Here is a 20,203-nt window from a genome sequence, read left to right on the forward strand (position 1 = left end):
AGGCGTGGCTGGTCACAGAGCTCTCATCTCCCAGAAGCCAAACTGGTGAGGCTGAAAGAAAAGCCGCCTCCTCAGGAACCCATGTACCAGTCTGAGGTGGGGGCTGCACTCTGAAACACACACCTCTTTTGAACCTGAATAAAGATGGCGCTGGAGGGCAGCACCTTGTTTTGCAGCAAGCCAGCATCCCAGGAGGGCCCAAGCCGGGAGTCTGGCGGGTGCCGAGAGAGGTGTCCGTGGACACGTTGGTGCTCATGGGTACCATGTTTGAGACCCCAGCCCTACAGCAAGAGAGTGTGTGTACCCCAGAGCCTTCTGTGGCACACTTCGTTTGTATACCCTCCTTCCCCCAACCCTTACTGGCTGTGCCACCTCCTGGCCCTCCTCTGTCAAGTTGCACATGGGCCCCTAAGAAGCTGGGGCCAAGCCTGCGGATTACAATTCTTATTTGCGCAACTGAGAATCTCAAGAGCCTTGTAGTGTCACCATCAGGCTGATGCAGCCCGAAGAGACCCCTTTCCTCCCCAGCCCTCCTTTGAGCAATGCCGCCTTTTCTAGCCTCTTCCTTTGCTCCAATGTTGTGTGCAGCTGTAGATTTAACATATCATCCAAATTGTCCCCCTGCGTTTCCCTTTCCTTGGCTGTTACCCAGGGTAATCCTCACTTACGATATGATTGAGTGAACTGCAAAGGGGAAATTTCTGTCCTCTTGGATGGTTGTGCAGAAAAGCCCTTTCAGATGGGCTTGCTGTCGGCGGCGGCCCTGGGGCACCTCTTTTGTCACCGGTGGCTCTTCCTAGCAACATGGCTAATGGTGGTGCCAACAAGGCAGCAATCTCTGGCCCTTCTCGCGTGGCTTGGCGTAACATCTGGGGTGAACAGATGGTCCTTCTGTTTCCTGTCAGTTTGCAGGGAAGGAGCAGGAGGAGGAAGGGAGAAGACGCTACGAGGAGCAAAAGCTGGAACGTCTAGAAACCAAGGAGAGAAACGGGGACGTCATCCTACCAGTTATCAACCCAGGTAAAATGCACACTTACCTGGGGTAAGCACCACTGAACCCAGCTGGACTTCATTCCAAGTAAATATTAATGGGATTGTGTTGCTTGTATTGCTGCAAAAGCCAGACACAGTAACTGTGGGGTGGCTGTTCTTGTGGGTAGTTAACATTCCTTTTTTAATTCCAGGCTAGGTATTAGATTTACGAAGTGTTATGCCTTATTGTGACCCACACTCCTGATGCAGTTACTTGAAGTCTCTTCATCGGCATCACGTGGAGTGAGAGGGCTTTGGGGGTGAGCGGACAAGCTCTTCCTGTGCAAGAGTAAAGAGGCATCCCTCAAGGGGCGTGGTCTGAATCCACTCACATGGCTGGGGAAATCGGGGAGGAGCTAGGAGGGACCACCCTGTTGGTGAAAGACCCGAGTGAGTCACCGGGCTGTTGAGAGGAGGTTGTCTGAGCCCTACAACTCGGGCTGCCTGTGAAAACCCCACATCAGAGCAGATAAACTTGCACGGGTTAGAACACAGGCCAGGATTTGGGCTGCTTTTCCAGTCCCTTTGCCTCAGCTAGATCCAACAAGGCTGGTTTTGAAAAGCAGCTTTCCCCTTCCTTTTTAGATTATAAGAACACTTCTAAATTGGTGGGGGAGGTGAAATTGGTGGCCATCCTTCTTGTGAGTTCATGGATAGATTTCTTTTTGAATTGACACTCCCTACTGAATCACGACTGGGCCTTTGGATGTAAAGTATTCTTTCCTATAGGAATCTCTAAAATAGATCTAATTAACTTTCCTGAAGACCTAGTGGTATACAAAATCTGAGAGAAATCAACATTGGAATGCAATATCTGGTCCCTTAACAGTGCAAGGGTCAGAAGATAATTCACCTGAAGAATCATTCCAACAGAGTCCTTTGGTATCTTTTATCAAAGTATGGGATGGTACTTCAGCTTGGTTTAACCGTAGACTTTTAGGTTCAGTTTTTAAAAGTCATAAATTGATGATTACTATCTCCTAATGGCATTACAGTAAAGTCAGATAATATGTCCAAATGAAATGCAGAAAGGTAAACATAATCTATCGTACTAGTGCCTCTTGAAGAAAATTAGTCACCACTGATATCTCCAGGCAATCTCCTATTAGTATATAGTTAATTTTATACAAAAACATTATCTTCTGGGAGGCAAGAAGAACTCCTCCTCTTCTTCTATCCCCATAGTAACTGCCAGGAACCCATCATTATTACCTATCCTTGCATTAAGATCCCCATCTAAAATTATGACTGCGTGGGGATAAGAGTGACTCAACCAGTGTAGAAAGAGGATCCCAACAGGAAGCCTTGCGGTACTTAAAATTTCTTCGTGGGATGTATAGTTTGACTGCGATAGCAATTAGTCTATTATCTGCTGTAATTTTAAGCCCAAGGGCTGGAAGCCTGCCCGAAACATCCAAACGCTCACGCTGTACTTCCCATTTTAAAGAGGCAAAACTTGGCAAGCCTTTATGTTCTAAACATATAGCAAGTGGAGGCCAAGCTTTGTAAACTGGGATTAATAACTTGCCCATATGCTTCTTGGTAATTCAGGTCTCGTGTATGCAGAGAATATCCTATGTCTGCAATAACAGGAGGGGAAAACTCATTATCTCCTTTATAAGATTTCCAACCTGCAGTGTTTCAGGGCAGACTTGCATAGGTGACCTGCTTTGGTGAGGAAGGAATGGGTCCGTCATTTCTCCTCTGCTTATTGAAGTCACATGACACTGGTGGGAGTAGTCTTCAACAGAGCACGCTTGATGAGCATTGAGACCATTTAGGCGAACTTTGTGTCCGTATGATTCTTATAAGATGCCATGTCTGGTGAAGTCAATATCTGGAACACAGTTTTTTGCTTCCAGTTGTCCTGGAACTCCGAATAAGGATTTGACCTTCACCACACACTTAGCTACCCATTGGCCTGGGCCTGTGGTGCTCTGAGCGTGAGGAGGTTTGGCAGCAGTTTGCGAGGGGAGCTGGGTGCTTCTCTCCGATTTGGATGGATTTCCAAAGACAGGAATGCCGCGTGCTGCTTTCCTGGAGCTGATAAGCAATCTCGTGCACTGGCCTCTAGCCCCGTTGGTCAGGTCCCTGCTTAAGGTGAGTCCTAGCAGCGGCTCCCCTACCATCTTTTCTTGTCATGTTTTCACTCATTTAAAAACAAAACAGAGGGAGAGCAAGAGGAGAGAAGAACAGGATGAACCTATAAAGAGGTGTTTTGTTTGTTTTAAACTTATTCCTGTGTGGGAGCTTGGGTTTAGTGGTGGCTCCTGTCTGGAAAGGTACCTACAGGTCTGGAAGCTCTTATGATCTCTGCTTCATCATCTCTTCTCCTGTTGATCAGTTGCACAGTGACCAAAGGAACAACTCCTGGCCTTTCTTGGCATCCCTCCCACAGGGACCTTTAAGGCCCTTCTCCTTTGGCCTGCTCCCCCAAGCTCTGTTGCAGGCAGTCTGAAGGCCCAAGAACATCATCGGACGCACAGGGGACAGCCTTGCCCCAAAGGTGGTGTGACTGGGACTAGGGTTCCAACCACGCTGCAGCCTCCGGAGAATCACTTGACCATGATTTGGCAGGTGGCCATGAGGGCAGGATTCATATTGCACTTCCTGCTGCAAAGCCGGCCTGACCACTCTGCCAGCTTGGCGTGAACCTGACAGGGTCTGGCAGCTGCTGATACCCTGAGATGGCCCTGGTCTCTCATTTGACCTATGGAAGCTGGCCAAGAATCTCAGGTTAGCTGGGCTAGAGTGTCAGGCTTCCCCCTGCACCCTCTCCGGGAGTTGTGCCGAGGGCTCTCTCTCCTCTGCACCCCTACCCCCCCGGCAGAGTGCTTGTTCTCGTCCTGAGCATAGCCCAAGGCCTCTTTGGGGGAATGAAGAGACCCATGCTGCCTGCAGAAAGAGCCATCCTGAGCTGGATCCTCCAGAGACACTTCTCCCCTGCCACCAGGAAGACAGTGGGGTTCAGGTCTAGCTATTTTAGCTCACAGACTGTCGACACTCTGGTATTTATAGCTTGCATGCAGTAGTGCACATGTTGATGGGGAATGTGCGGTGCCTCCCCCGTGGATTTGAAGAGGCTGCTTGGCAGGTTTCTTTCCAAAGCAGGAAACGTCGGCAGTCAGCGGCAGCATCTTCTAAAGCGGAGAGCGCTGCTGGAGCATGTGACCAAATGAACTCGCAGCCTTGCTGAGGTGACCTGCAGGCTATTTTTGTCAGTCTGAACAGAGCGTCCCCCCCCCCCTTAATTTTAGGTGTTTTTTAGAGCATGGAAGAGCATGTGGAATTTGTGCTGCAGTTGCCTGGCGACCCATCACAAAGGGCGAGTGAGCTCCTCTCGAATCTCTTTGTTATGTCCAGGGGGCTTTTTAAATGAACACTCCTAGAGAATGGCAGTGCTCTCCCTTGGCTGGAGGAATTAGGGCGGGATTCAGCTGTCTGCTTCCACCAGACGCCCTTGCTTCCTGTATCTGTAAATCACATGACATAGACTGTATGTTCTTTGTAAAGATTGTTTTGTGCTGCTCTCCAGGTTAGCAGCATTTTAAAAACCACACATTCCAGGTGAAGGTGTGTTGGGAACACCTGGGCTCGAGACAAGGACATTGCAGCCTTTAGGACTGCGTGCTCAGATCCCTCTGTAGCTGAGGTCTCCAGTGTGGTGCCCATAGGCATCAGAGTGCCTGCAGTCACATCTCTTAGCACCTGCCAGGCTCTCTGTCTCTTCTGAGTTTTACTTTCTTAAGGCTTTTTTTAATTTTAGAAAAGGGGTTTTAAGTGGGAGTCCAGCATGTTGCTAAGTTAAGTGCTGTCCTCCTGTGCCATCTTTATTTGGGTTCAAAAGAGGGGGTTTGTATTTTGGAGCTCAGCCTCCTGGTATTCTGCCTTGTATTTAGGTTCTTGGGCAAGTTTCCTTTTTTCTTTCTAAGTTTCACCAGTTTGCTTTCTGTGAAATAAATGTTTTGTAACTGTCCATGCCCACCCTGGCCTCCCCCCATGGCAGTCATTTTGGGAGAGTGCCCATGACACTCTTTCAAATTCCAAATGTGCCCAGCAACCTGAAAAGATTGGGGATCACTGCTCTATAGGCTCCAGCTCAACTCCTCTGTTCCAGTCACTGATGGCAGGGGCGCTGAGTTGGAAGCCTCTCATCCTTAGGCCTGGATTTGGGTATGTACGGCTACTGATGAGCCAGGCCGGGCCTAAGTATTCTTTGTACCACTTGTGATATGCCCTGAGATTGATTCTTTTTCAGTGTCAGAATCAGCACAACTCCAAGCTACATCCCTAGGGTGGTTTAAAAGTAAGTGTGTGCATGCGCGTGTGTTTCAGCATAGAAGTTTAGGTAAAGGGAAGCAAATCCCTCCTTTTTGTGCCAGCTTGGAAGCTCCAGTTACTTCCCTCGCTGGAATTAGTGATGCACTGAATATGTGCCAGTGATGGGAAACATTAGCACAAAAGGCCAGTCCCAGTTCAGGCAGTGTTAACAGAAGTGGTGTATGTCAAGTTTGGGAGGCAATGTTGCTGCACTGCTTGGGAGTGGTACAGCTCCCAGCTGGAGCTCTGTCTTCTGGGTTGTGTAGCCCAGGTATTGCGAGTGTGCAAAAGAGGAGGAGCGGAGCTCAGAGAAGCTTGAAATGTCTAGATTCTCTAGAAGGTAAAGGAGGAAAGGCTGTGGCCATTGGCCATGCTGCCTGGGGATTGTGGGAGTTGTAGTCCCACATCTGGAGGGCACAAGGTTGGGGAATGCTGGAGATGCCATGAGGAATATACATGGGCAGGTTCGTTTTTGCACCTCCAAGGATGCTGAAAGAAGAAGGGAGAGAGTCATCTATCTTAGTTTCTGAAAGGACCAGTAACAAGGACTTGAAACTCTGTCAGGTTAAGCTGTTGGTTTTCAAGATGTTGGGCCATCCATGGGACTCAGGGCAGCTTGCATTCACTGCTTTAGGTTAAAGGGAAGGATGTGGCTGCTTGTTACAGAGCTTGAAGTGCAGCCGCCACGGTTAGCATCTCCATTCTCTCTTCCCTTCTGTGGCCTCCCGTGCCATTTGGGGCCCTTGCCGAGCTCTGCCTGCACTGAAAGTGACACTCTCCTTCCACCTGGCCCCCCTTGCAGCCTAGGAGGGGACATGGGTCATCTCTCCCCCACCCCTAAAGCAGACGTGAAATCCACCCGTCCTCTTCCCTGCTCCCTGACAGGCGACTGCTTGTGGCCAGCTCACTGGCAAGGCCGAACGGTCTTTGCTCCCAGCAGGCGGACAAGGGCCCCCCGCCTCACCTCCTCCTTCAGGCAGATTTCAGGATTGCTGGATGTTGACGGAATCTACACGCTAGGAGAGTGAGGAGCAGTTAGTAGCAGTGCGAAGCAAGTAGTGGCATAGAAGGGTTGGGGCTCGACAGTGTGTCCCTGCGATAACTCCAGGTGTGTGTGTGTGTGTGTGTGTGTGTGTGTGCACGCGTGCATGCACACACACGCACTCTGGGAACACTAGGCCCTAGTCAACATCCCTTTTGCTTGGGGAGGCCGCACTGAGGACAGGCCAGCATGTCAACTCTTGTCCTCTGTAGCCTGCTGGCAAACTCTTGTCGCAGACACCACTTTCTCCACAACCTCTTTGCCTCAAGGAGTGGGGCAGTACCTCTACACACGTGTGTGCGCACACTCTCCCTCTGCAGAGTAAGGGCAAAAATCATTCCCCCCTCCCTGTTTTGGCTTCAGCTGTTGTTGTGCAGCCAAGCCTAATTGGCTGCAGGCCATCGTCGGGAAGCAAATCATGGCATGAAGGCCATGTGTCCGGACCCCGTGATGGCATTTCTTATTTTTTTAAAAGTGGGGTTTATACCTCACCTTTTGAATATTCCACCCAGGGCCTTCAGTTTCTGATCCCTAATTTTAGGTCATCCTTGGTTAGGTTTCCTGTGGTTCACATCAGCTGTTTGCCGTTCCTAAGCACCTCCTTTCCCGCAGCTAGTCCTGGTGCTAATTTTGCTCCTCCTTCCCTTGTCTTGTGGCATACGACTCGGGAGGATCCGCATTAATCTGTGCATGTGAGCGAGAGTATGGTGGTGGGTGCTTGGTGGGAGATGGGTTGGTTGAGGGGCGATGTAGCCTGAAGGGAGATGGGCCAGGCAGGCTGCCTTCCTATGCCCATCACGCCCTCTCAGTCTGCAACTAATGTGCATGGCTTATCTGTCTTTTTGTCTGTTTCTCTTGTTCTCCCTGCTTCACAGATAGGCAAAGAAAAGGTAAGACTCTTCTGACTAATTAACACCGCCAGGTGGGGAGGCTATTAAATGTCTGGCAGGGAGAAAATAACTGCCTATCTTTTATGATGAAGGGTGATCTATCAATAATTGTAATAAATAATGGATGACTGGAACTCTTTGCTTGGCTTGGTACCTATGGGAGCAGATCTCTTAATAATGTGTTTGAGCTGTCCTCTTACAGGCTGAAGGAAAAGTAGTATAATCTAAGTAGTTATTATAATGGATGTGGACAACTTGTTCAACTACCCTGTCACAGAAATATCCATGGCACAGTGGCTTGAACAGAGGAGGCTACTGATGCCAAAGGTTAAGTTGGGCTCACTTTCTCAACTTCAAGAGATGGAGGACTTTGCTAGGCCAGTTACCATTCTCCTACCAAAGGTTGATCAGTTGTTGGCATAGTCATCGTTGTGTTGAGTTTGGAGGAGAGAGGATCCAGCAGCCAGATGGAGGGCTGTTCTCTTACTTTGCTAACAGGTTGAAGGCATTTGCACCAAACATTCTGGGCACAGATGCTAAAATGGCTGCCTCTTCGGGGGGTGGGGGTTGGCATTTAAAGCTTTCCATATCCTGTGTGATTGTGTATGTGATGCAGAGCATCACAACTCTATTAAGCTGGAAAAGGAAAGTAGGTAGAGGAAACCACAATGCACATTTTCTGAGCCACCCCCTTTGTGGGGGATGGGGATGTTCTGTGGGTAATACAACAATATTTTTGAACAATTGGAGATGGCAAGTCAAAACAACGTAACTGATGATGGACACTCCCCCCGGCCCAGTCTCTCTAAACTGGGTCTGGCTTGTGATGAAGTTCACTCTTGCTGCTAGCCAGCCCCCGCCCCCCCATAACCACCCTTGAGGCAGGGCAGACTTGCTAGAGACAGGAGCCTTATCCCAGCGCCCCCTTCCTTAAATTAAGCCCTGTTAATGTTAGAAGTCGCAGTTAGATCAGGATTCAGTTCACTTCTAAGTAAGATGGTGACCCTACGTATGCTTACTTGGGAGCGAAGCCCATTGAACTCACTTGCAACGACTTCCAAATAAGCATGCATAGGATGTGGGTGCAGGGGCTGTATAACCCTCTGAACACAATAGCCAGGTTTGCTCATGGGGTCTGTTTCTACTATTACTAATTGACTTTACCAGCAAGCCCAGTGGTGCTTGTAGTCACCCCAGAGAGGGAACTTACAGCCCCTTTAAAGCAGTGGCTTCCATGGCATGTCCACTGAGGCACCCCTGCACTGGGCAACACAGTCTGGGGAAATTCCAGGGTGCCTGCTTGGTGCCTGCTGGGCATTGGCCCGACCTGTCTTACATTTCAGAATGCAAACAGTGTGTCCTCCTAGCGCTCCTTTGCAGCAGAAGACTGGTGCAGATAAACAAGCCTTCTTTCAGGAGACCTTTTCTTGAGCACCTCAACACAGTTTGCTTCAAAGCTGGGATGGATAATGGGAGTTGCAGGCCAAAACATCTGGAGGGGCACACATTGCCCACCCCCGATATAAAGATAGATTTCATGCTGTTTATGGGCTTCCCAGGAACATTGATCTGGCTGCTGCTAGAAAGAGGCGGCTGGCTGAGATGGTCTCTTGGTCTGACCTAGCAGAGTTCTAAGCATATGTTCTTATGCTTCTGTGAATTCCACAGCATCGCGTGTGTGTAATGCAAGGTGTGGGGCTAAATTCTTTGGGGTGGGACATCCCCCACCATTTTACAATCTGTGGTCTTTCCCTCTTTGTAGACCCATACACAGTTGGCTACAGCCAGTCCAGCCTGATCCACCTGGTGGGACCATCTGACTGCACCATGCATGGATTTGTACATGGAGGTAAGTCCCATCAATGTGTCCCAGTTGGCCTTGAGGTGGCATTTTGGTGCTGTACTGCGGGCTCTGCAAGATACCTCACTGTTTGGTACAAACGAGAGCCCTGGATTAACCCTCCCTCCCGCTTGTGTTGTGTGTTTGATGCTGGGCTTCAGCTGCCATGTAATCCTTCCTTGACTCCCCCCTGCCACCCACCTCTCTGTCTCATTTATCAAGGGCTGCTGGTGCCTTTTGTTTGTTCTTTCTGTCTTGGACTGTCGGCTCACTGAGGGCAGAGAAGGTCTCTTCTGTAGAGCAGGTACTGCGAGAACACCGCGGAGATTTCTGGCAGCAGCATTGGAGCCTGCCAAGGAGCTGGAGGGCTTGAACTGAAATCTTGGGGTTCAGGGCTGGGGGCTGCCCCTGGTAAGCTAGCTGAGACCGTGTGTATTCGGCTCTTAGAATAATCTCTGGGCATAGAAGGTGACAGGGTGTGGAGCATTGGTCCTGGCCATTGGCAGACCACAGGAACCTCTGGGTGGGCCGGGCAGGGCTCTCCGTACGGAGCCCCGGGCCCTCTGTCGGATCAGCTGGAGCTGTGTTGCTTGCTTCGCTTCAGGCTCCACTTTTCCAGTTCCCTGCTCTGGTAACTGATCTCAGGGGACCTGAACGGGAGGGGATTTTCTTCTGGTTTGGATTCCTGTGCAGCTGCCCTTAGCTACAGAGGAGCCAATGACCCAACAGGTCCTAGCTTGTTCTGAATGTAGACTCTGTTTCTGCTGCCCGTGGAACTGGGCCGCTTCGGCATTCTTTCAGTTGCATTGCCTGGATGGATCCATTACATTAAATTGATTGTTCAGCCAAAAAACAAAACCCAAACAAAACAAATCAGTCTAGCAAATGCGTTGAGAGGCTGAATTGTTCCCAATTTCCAAGTAAAATGCAACATCTGTCAACTTGTGCAAAAAGCCTCAGTTGGCACAGACTCAGTTTTCCGCTGCAGTTTAGCGTCTTGTTGGAAGCTACATCGACAGTGTGCAGTCCACTTGTCTGTGTGTGCTCACAGCTCCCAAACGGTGCATAATACCTCTGGTAGACTCGCCCACGATTGTGGAGACAAATGTGTCTCCTGTGGGGAGGGGCTTGAAAGGAGAACCAGGCCGGAAAGCCCCAAATCAGTGAAATGGTGCCATTTTCTCATTTGCTTCTGAAGAGGGCACAGGCCTGCATGGGTATGTGTGTGAAATGGTTTACTGCCAATTGAGGTAGTAATACAATAACTGCTAGTGTTTTGGATGCTTCTCAGCAGCCGCACCTCTCCTAAAGTACCGCACCTGCAACTGACTATTCAGCCAACAAGATTGCTTTTCCCTTGAATGAATACAAGCTCGCAGCTGAGGTCCGACCTCAGCAGCTGATGGCACTGATAGAAAGCTCCTACAGAAGCCTTCGCCATCATGGCACCCTCCAGATGTGTTGGACTACAGCTCGCCAGGGGATTTTGGGAGTTCTAGTCTGACACATCTGGAGGGCAGCACATTGGGGAAGGAGCACTGCATGAATGGACACCTCTTTCCAGTTGCAATTTGGCGATATTACACTACAGAGCCAAGGTGACTGGGATGGAAAGCATCAGCGTTGGATGGCTTAAGTTAAAAGCTCAGACTGCAAAAGCCAGTTACGCATTTACGCTTATTCCATCCTTTCGCTTATTCCATCCTTGCAAATACCTTTGTACATACAGAGTCATAAACAAGGGAGACATCATCTCCACTTGGGCAGTGGGCAGGCTGTCAACTGCCCAGAGAGCTTCAGCTGTTGGGAGGTATAGAAATGAAATAAAGAAATAAAGTTAGGCCATCATCCCTTTCATACAGCCAGATCTGTGGAGGAGGGGTGCAGTGCTTAAATTTGTGTGTGCAAAATACACCAGTGCTCCTCCCTGCCCAGAAGCCATGGGGCTCTGAAACTGGAAGGCCTGCTCCTGAATCCAGAACTTGCATGATACACAGCCTTTTGGCTGTGGGCTGTTGGGATTTTGTAGCGGTGGTCAATATAAGCTTTCAGGTTTGGGCACTTGGTAGCATATTCTCAGGTTTGCCTTTCTCAGCTTTTCTGATGGCAGTAAGGTCCGCTCTTACACGTGCACGTACGCCCGTATTGAATATCTCTGTATCTTCTGCTGGTTTGGGGAAATCTTTCTATTTATAGACACAAAGACAAATTGCTTCTGCTTGAACTAAGTATTGTAAATTGAAGGACCAGAATTAGCCGATGCCCAAGAAGCGACTGAAGATGGATGCACTGCATTTGAAAACATTAACGAGCGTTGTGCGTAATTACAGCAGCAAACCCAGAAGGATCTTGTCATTTCTAACTTGAATTGATGTAATAGTAAAACATAAGTTTAATGGTTGGGACTGTGAACCATTTCTCTATTTTTACTATTGTGCCTTACATTGATTGATTGATTCATTACATTTCTATACCGTCCAATAGCCAAAGTTCTCTAGGTGGTTTACAAAGATTAAAACCATAAAAATACAAAACCATAAAAGTACAGTGCAATGCATAATAGAAAACCAATTATGTTATTATTACATATAAAACAATTTTACACAATCAACAATAGAAATCCCACACCTATTAAAAACCTTATCGTATGCTGTCAAATGCCTGGGAGTAGAGAAAGGTCTTAACTTGGCACCCAAAAGATGATAGCATTGGCACCAGCTGGACCCTACTCAGGAGAGCTTTCCACAGTCGGGGGGGCCACCACTGAAAAGGCCCTCTTCCTTGTTGCCATCCTCCAAACCTCCCTCGGAGAAGGAGAAGGGTCTCAGATGATGATAGTGGTATATGGGTAGTTCATACTCAACCCACATTTATCTAGGGTGCTCTTCAGCCTTCAGTTCCCTAAAAATTCATCACCAGCACAACGTTTTAAACCCAGGGAAGATGTTGGGATTGCTCAAGACTGGGAGAGGTTGGCACATATAAAGATTAAGGCTCCAATCCTATATCCTCTTACCTGGAAGTAAGCCCCATTGAACTCTTGAGTAGACATGTCTAGGATGTGGTAAATCTATGAAGTTGACCACCTCTGTCCATGTCATTCTAGCAGCTGTGTTAGGGTCTGGGATGGATTGGGTCCTCAACCTGGAAGCTAATAAAATTAGAAATATGTCAGTCCCAGAGTAATCCATCTTCTGGCTTGACACCAGTTTAGAAAGCAAATGAGGATAAAATGCAGGTTTAAGCAATGCCATTCGCTTTATCTGAAACTATGCCCTATTCGTAGGCAAGTGGGAATAGGATTGCCGCATGAATGCCAAAAAGGGTCTTGCCAGCCAGATGGCAAGCTCATCGCTTTCCCTGTCACTGAGGTTGAACAGTTGGAGGAGGGCTGTAATTGAGGCTGCCAGTAGGACCTCGTCAGGTGAACTGCCTGGTGTACTTGATGCTATTTGTAGCACCTATAGCTTCAGTAGAGTACTGTTAGGTGTGCAGGTCCCCTATTCCCCCACTAAACAAATATCAAACTGGAATATCAGCAGAAATCAAGGTGTAATTAGCAGCTAGGAGGGCCTGATCAGCTGAAGGCAACAGACGCAGCATCAAGCATAGCCCTTGCTGCCTTGGCGTTCTATTTTTAAGAGGTAGTGCAAGTCACAAGGTCTGCAAAAGATACCGCCAAGGTCTCGAGGTGTATGAAAAGCTGTTAAAGGCACCAGTGAGAAATGTGTTCTAAATCCCACTGTTGCCTTGGCTTCTGAGCAGTGGAGGGGGCTGCAGCAGCTGCTCAGGTGGGCTCCGTGTCCACGCAAGACCCTCAGGGTCAATCCCCAGCGGGAGCCAAGGGTGCTGAAGGCCTCTTTGCAAGGCATGTTTGGATTGCCCATCCGATTGGTTTAAGTAGAGAAACATGCGGGGGGAGGCAGGATCAGCTCTGCATGCAGATGTGGCTTCCCCCATGTCAAAAAAGGATATTGTAGAGCTGCAAAAATAGTCAGAAACAGGCAGCAAAATGAGAAAACACCAAAGCATTTGTGGGTTTTTTTAGTTTAGGGTGAGAGAGTGTCACAGAAATAAATGAGTGATGGCTGAATGCAATATCCCTGTGCAGAGGCAGCGTACCTCTTGAATTGGGGACAAACCGCAGCGGAGTGGAGGACTGTTGCCTTCCTGTCTTGCTTGTGGGCTCCCCAGAGGCAACTGGTTGTCCGCTATGGGATGCTGGGCTTAGATGTACCTTTGGCCTGATCTTGCAAGGCTGTTCTTGTATTCTTGAGATCAAAGTTGCAGGGGAATGAGGATGATGAAATGGGTGAAGGCTGCTCAATGCAGCACCTCTGTTGCACAGAGGTTGAAGAGAAGGTTATCTGCTGAACTGGGGCCAGTCGCACAGAGGACGGTGGTTTATGCTCCTCGGGTCTGGGTTCAAGTCTCACTGCTGATGGAGGTCCTGACCCTCCCTGCATGTGAACACAGGTGGAAACAATTTAGCAGTAAGGTAGTCTAGATGGGACATGACAGCCCCTCTGTTCATTAGAGAGAGACAAGTAAATATTCTGCTTGAAAACAGATGAGCTGGTGACACCAATGGTGCTAGCCAAAGGAGTGGTTGCCATAGTAACTCCTCATTACCCAGAAATGCGTTGGTAATGTAGACCTTTGTAATTAAATGAGCTCTTTGGAGAAGGAGGAAGCCCTTGACTTAAATCTAGGCTTGAGAATGAAATGGAAGCTTTTCTTGATGGCAGGATTATGCCTGGAGACAGAATTGTCCTGCTAAAACTCCCGTTCCATGCCTTTTTAAAATGCTGGTTTGCATGAATTAGGGTGGACTCCTGTACCTCTGAGCCTTTCACCAATGACTAAACAGCCCGATGTTGGAAGGCTGAGACGAGCTAGGCTGACTGGGTTTGGGTCCGTAATTGTTTAAGCACCGATTTGCAAGCTGGCTGTAACGCATGAGATACAATTTTGGAAAGGGATGTGCACACGCCTTCGCCAATGAACACAGTTTTCTTTGCTTACCAAAGTCCATGCTCTCGGAACAGAAGAGCAACCCTGCTGGATTAGACCAGCGTGGGTCTGTCTTTCCCAGCAGCCCATTTCCCACAGTGGCCAGCCAGCTGCTTCGAGGTACCCTATAAGCAGGGCTACAAGACCCTCACCCTTGTCCACTGTTTTCCCCCGGCAGCTGTTATTTCACTACCTCCACAGATGGAGGCCCCGCTTCACCATCACAGCTAATAGCTGCAGCTCGGCAAACTTATGGAGAACCGGTCCAGACTGTGAGAGCTGGTGTGTAGCACAGCATTGCCCGGTAGGCCCAGCCGTTGCTTTTGAGGCCCATTTGGGCTCAGCCACGGGACTAAACTCTTTGGCTGGTTGCTTGTGTTATGTGGCCACAATCGGGGTGTTGCTGGGCACTTAAAAGATTCAGAGCCCAGCCCTGTAGAACACAAATCTGCTTGACATTTGTATCTGCTGATTTATGTCTATATATGCAGTTGTAGAAAGGATGACTCGGATTTATTTAAACGTTGCAGCTGGCAAAGCCAGGGCGCAGTCCTATTCAGATAGGTGGCCACCTCCGAACTCAGAGGCGACCGTCCATCCAATGCAGGGCAGGAGAAGCACGGAGGGGATCGTTCCCTCCGTGCTTCTCCTGCCCTGCATTTTCAGCTAGACAGCCGATTTCAGCTGTCTAGGCGCAGGAGGGCTGAGCAGGGGAGGAGGCTGCTGTAGACACATTGGATGTGTCATACAGGCCTTTCCGCCCTCCCTGCCCCAGAATACCCCCAGACACCCCTTTTCGGCCGCTCTGCACTCCTCTTGCGAACGCGGAGGACAGGGCTGTTCTGCACTGCCTCGGAGGTGGCGTGGAAGTGGGGGGAGGTTGGTTCCCAGAAAACCAGATACCCTATGGCTGTCTAGCAGCCATAGGATTGCTCCCTCCGTTTCTCATCCAAATAACTTTGAAAAGAAAAATTCTTCAATTAATTTGCACCCTGCTCCAGATCATGTTTAACAGATGCTGTTAAACATCTACTTGAAACTGCTGGGGGAGGTTATCCGGAGGTGTGGGCTGAGGTGCCATCAATATGCGGATGATATCCAGCTCTACCTCTCTTTCTCATCAAAACCAGGTGAGGCAGTGACTCTTCTGAATCAGTGCCTGGGCACAGGAATGGACTGGATGAGGGCCAATAAACTGAAACTCCATCCAGACAAGACGGAGGTACTGTTAGTGGGTGGTTCGTCTGCCTGGCTAGGTGATACCCAACCTGTTCTGGAGGGGGTTGCACTCCCCCTAAAGGATCACGTTCGTAGTTTGGGGGTGCTCTTGGATCCAGAACTGTCACTTGAGGCACAGGTGAACTCAGTGGCACGGAGCACTTTTTATCAGCTTAGGCTGGTATACCAACTACGCCCTTATCTGGACAGAGAGAGCCTAGCTACAGTGATCCATGCTCTGATAACTTCTCGTCTGGGTTACTGCAATGCGTTATACGTGGGGCTGCCTTTGAAAACGGTCCGGAAACTTCAGCTGGTCCAAAATAGGGCAGCAAGATTGTTAACAGGGACTGGCCAGCGAGCTCATACTACACCAGTACTTTTCCAGCTGCACTGGCTGCCAGTCCATTTCTGGGCCCGATTCAAAGTGCTGGTATTGACATTCAAAGCCCTTAACGGCTTGGGGCCAGGTTACCTGAAGGATCGCCTCCTCCCATATGTGCCTGCCCGGACCTTAAGATCATCCTCAGTGGCCCTTCTCCGTGAGCCCCTGCCAAAGGAAGTGAGGCGGGTAGCTACTAGGAGGAGGGCCATTTCTGCTGTGGCACCCCGGCTGTGGAAGGAGCTTGCTAGTGAGGTTTGCCTGGCACCTACACTATTCTTTCAGGTGCCAGGTGAAGACCTTTTTATCTTCCGAGGCATTTTAGTTTTCTCAGCTTTGCGGTTTTAAATCTGTATTTTAAACTCCTGCATTGCTGCTAGGTTTTATTCTGGTTTAATTCTGGTTGCATTGTTATACTGTGGTTTTAATGTGTTATATATTTTATATTGTTTTATTGTGTGCTCTTTGGTTCTAATTTTTGTGAACCAGCCGGAGAGCTTCGGCTATTGGGCAGTATAGAAATGAAATAAATAAAATCATCCCAAACCACTGGAAACAGTTTTTTCTAAGCTTAATTGCTATACAAGGGGAGATTGGTGCCTGGGGGGCGGCGGGAGGGGGTTGCAGTATGTGGGGAGGGGGGAGTTAACCCTTCCCTCACCCACTGCAGTCACCCCCGCATAGTAATTAAACTAAGGGAAAAAATTATTTTGGCACCAATAGAGACTCGGGGCTCTGGGGAATAGATCCAGGGCTTTAGGAGATAGATTTGGGGCCAGGGTCCCATGGGACCATACCTAGCAATGCCCTTGGTCTCTAGGAGTAGGCCTAGATTTCCTAATGTGGCTAGGCGTCAGGCTTGTATTTAGCCTCGTGTCTCCCTTTTCCTGCTTCTCCACAGCCCTGCTCTACTCACGCCTAACGCAGTCAAAACCTTGCACAAGCAGGGTTTTTGTTTTGTATTGCACTGATGCACCAGCACAACATCCTTGGTGTGTTGCTTCACTGAGCACGTGGCAGGTGATCCTGGCCATTTCCCCCTTTCACAGGAGGTTGAAGCATCTCTCCCCCATGGGGAACAGTGCTGAATTTAGCTACCAGACCAGCATTAACACTGTGGCAGTCTTTGTCTCATTGTTTCCCCGCAGGAGCGGGGAGAGACTGCTGCTACTCACCAGCTCTTGTGATGCACAGAGGGCCAACCGATCCCCAGGGTGGCATGATTAATTGGCCGTTGCAGGCAGAGGGGGGGAAATGGATGCTGTGTTTTAAGGCTCCCCTCTGTAAATTGGGGTTAATGCGTTTTCATTTGTCTCTGACAAACTGGCGCTAATGGGACAGCGGCCAAGAGAAGGCGTGTTCAGAGACATCTTCTCCTGAGCGAGTCGGGAGCAGATCCCTCCCTTGTTCGCTGGGCCATTTTACACAGGGAGCCCGAGCCCCCTCTTGGATTGGCAAGAGGCCTCTCTTGATAAAGGCTGGGGAACAAGACGGGCAGGAATTGCTCCACTCTCTCTTGCAGTCTCTCTCTTGCCGGCACTGTCAGACCTGCTTTAGATTTTTCTAAGAAAAGGGCATATCGGTAAAGGAATTGGGAGAGAGTCACAACGCCGTGGTAGAGAGCATGCGGTGCATGAAGGAGGTCACAGGTTTACTCCCTGGCATTTCCAGCAAAAAAATTCTGAGGCAGAACAGCTGTGTCTGTCTGATACCCTGGAGAGCCTCCACTAGTCAGAGTAGGCAGTACTAGGGTTGGTGGACCAAAGGTCTGACACAGTGGCCCGGTTTGCACCATCCCAGGGTGGTTCACAAGCCACTGTGGTTTGTTAATCACCCTGAGCATGCCCGTCACATGCTGGCTGATTTGCATAATTACCCTCGCCAGGCATGGCTCCTCATGTCGTCCAAACCAAGCAAGGGTGGCTTGTTGGGATAGTTTACAAACCGCCCAGACCCCATGTCGTGCTGTACGGTTGTGGGATGGCTTGTTAACCATGGCAGCAGGGGGTTTGATTGGCAACTTTGCACCCACAGGTGCTGCCGTCCACCATGGCTAATCAGCCGCAGTGGGCTGTGGTGATCTTGTGAAACAAATCAGCAAGCCGTTTCACATGACACGAGGGTGGTTAACAAGTCAAAGTGGCTTGTTAACCACCCCCATGTGTGCTAGATGATTTCCCAGATCCCCCTCACCAGGTACGGGTTGTCACGATGGGAGGGTGGGTGGCTGGGCTGGTTAACAAACTACCCAGCGGCCCTAAAACAGACCATGTTAACAACCCCAGCCAGCCACCCTTGCTGGGTTTGGACGTCATGACAACCCATGCTGGTCGAGGGGAATTAGTGAAATTAGCTGGCACCTGGTGGGGGTGGTTAAGCCACTGTGGCTTATTAACCACCCTCATGTCATGTGAACTGGCTCAGAACAAGCAGCCGCATATATCTGCAGAATAGAGTGGTCCCAAGAATACAGCAATTCTAACGGTGACTCTACAGTCTCCCTATGTGTATTCTAATACAGTTTAGAATCAACTATCACAGAGATGTGACCGCCACTCCTGAAAGGTAGACTTTGTAGGCAGATGGTCCATGGCTCAAGTCTCCCCATTTCCACTCACAAGGATATCACACGGTGGCCCAGGAATGACGTCTGTCTGAATCCTTGGAGGGCTGCTGCACATCACAGTGGATCATTTGGGGCTTGACAGACCGACGGCATCTTGGGTTCAAATAATAACTTCAACACTGTATTTTCAATTTGGATTGAAAATTTGAGCTTTTGACTCATTTCATTCAGGCATCACCTGTGTGGCATGGATTCTCGGTCACTGTAGTGGTACAAAGTGAGAAGGACTTGCAACTGGTAAACCAGGACCTGTTTGTGGTATGCCGCTGCAGTGTGTTGTGCGGACCGGGGAGTAGTTTCAGGGGCGCGGTCTGTCCCCTCCCAACAAACCTCTGGTGAGAAAGGCTCCATAGGTTTACAAGGAGGAGGAAGATGACCAATCCTTTTGGGTGCATTTATGCCCCAAAGAAATGTTAGGCAGTAGAGGACACTCCAAGCATGGCAGACATCACTAGGCTTCCTTTGGCATGGGCAGCAGACGCTGAATTGGCCCTTATTTTGTGGGGCTGGGGGGAGATGTGTTCTTGCCTGGTGCAGTTTGGCAGAATATCACTCTGAACGAACTCTGTGATGATTCCCTGTTGCTGCAATGTGTACAATGCCAAGCTGGTGCAAGGCTGTTGTGAGTGATATGTTCTGTTTCAAAACAAAAAGAACCCTGGGCTGCTGTTTTGTGTGCCTTCGCAGGCAAGTAAAGGTTGAGGGTGGCGGGGGGGGGGGGGAATGCATGCATGCGCAGTTTGCGTTAAAAACCACAACCAGAAACGTAGAGTGACTTGTCTGCCAAGTGGATGTCCTATAATTTGGTTGTCATCTGTGAAATGACAAGTCTCCTCATTTGATACAGAACACAAAATTACTGACAAATGCCTGGGTAATTATCCTTCCTTTTTAGGGAACAGCTTGAATGAAGTGGCTGTAAATGTCTAGAAAAGAGGGGGATAGAAAGGTGGAAAGTTGTAGACCTTAACACATCCTGCTTAAAAGTTGCTACCATTGACCTTGGGCAAGAGCTCTGGCTGCTAAATGTTTTTTTCCTACGGAATGGATGAAAGGGTGAGTTTACCCCTCAGGGCAAACTGTGCTGGATCATGAACACACCTTTATGTGAACTGGTGTTCACAGGTAAGAAACCTTGGCTTCAGGAAAAGTCCAGAGGGGCTTGTTTGAGAAGACCAAGATGAAAAAGTTTATTTTCATTTAGATCCTGCCTTTCTGAATATAGAACCCAAGGTGTCTGACAGCAGTGGTAATAAACAGGCAATAAAAACATTTTTTCTGATCATAGAGCCATGATGGATAGAGCTTCGCCTGATCCCTTTCCCCGTATGTCTTGAAAAGCATAGGAGCAAGGACAGGTTTAAAAAGTGTCTTTTTAAAAAGTGTCCCTTTCCACCTCCTTCTCTTTCAGTAACTCGCCCCCAGTCCCTTTGCCGGCATGTTCCAAAACCGCTGCTGTACATCCCTGGCTTTATAAAACACACACAACATTTTACTTTTATGCCCTATCTTTCAGACCCAAATGTAGCCCCCAGATGGGTCTACAGCAGTCAAACTGAAAACACATCAAAGCCAGTTGCATGAAAGAATCCCCCTAACAAAAGCAAATTAATAGTGAAAGCATGGAAGAACAAAATATGGTAACAGGAGGGACCAAAAATGAATCCAACCCCGTAGAGTGTAGAGAAACTCGCCCGCTTAAAAATCGCCAGAAGGAGCCCCCAGGGTGAGGAGTTTCACAGCCAGGGCGCTGCAGCTGATACAGCTGCGTTTGCCGCACCCACCAAATGCATCTCTGATGGCAGTGAGGTGAGGGGCGGCCATGCTAGTGATCTTAGTG

General features: G+C 49.1%; 1 protein-coding gene across 4 annotated transcripts in view; it reads left to right on the top strand.

The window, feature by feature from the left end:
- Positions 1-20,203, top strand: part of ACOT7 (acyl-CoA thioesterase 7) — a 112,835-nt gene that overhangs the window by 46,466 nt on the left and 46,166 nt on the right. For all 4 annotated transcript variants that reach the window (XM_084821832.1, XM_084821831.1, XM_084821835.1 and 1 more), the window contains exons 5-6: positions 906-1,020; positions 9,047-9,133. In XM_084821832.1, coding sequence (XP_084677958.1) covers positions 906-1,020; positions 9,047-9,133 — 202 coding nt within the window. The remainder of the gene's footprint in view (positions 1-905; positions 1,021-9,046; positions 9,134-20,203) is intronic.

This window comes from Heloderma suspectum, chromosome 15, assembly GCF_057233095.1.
Source record: "Heloderma suspectum isolate Gila_16-S chromosome 15, 16-S_ref, whole genome shotgun sequence".
Taxonomy (NCBI): domain Eukaryota; kingdom Metazoa; phylum Chordata; class Lepidosauria; order Squamata; family Helodermatidae; genus Heloderma; species Heloderma suspectum.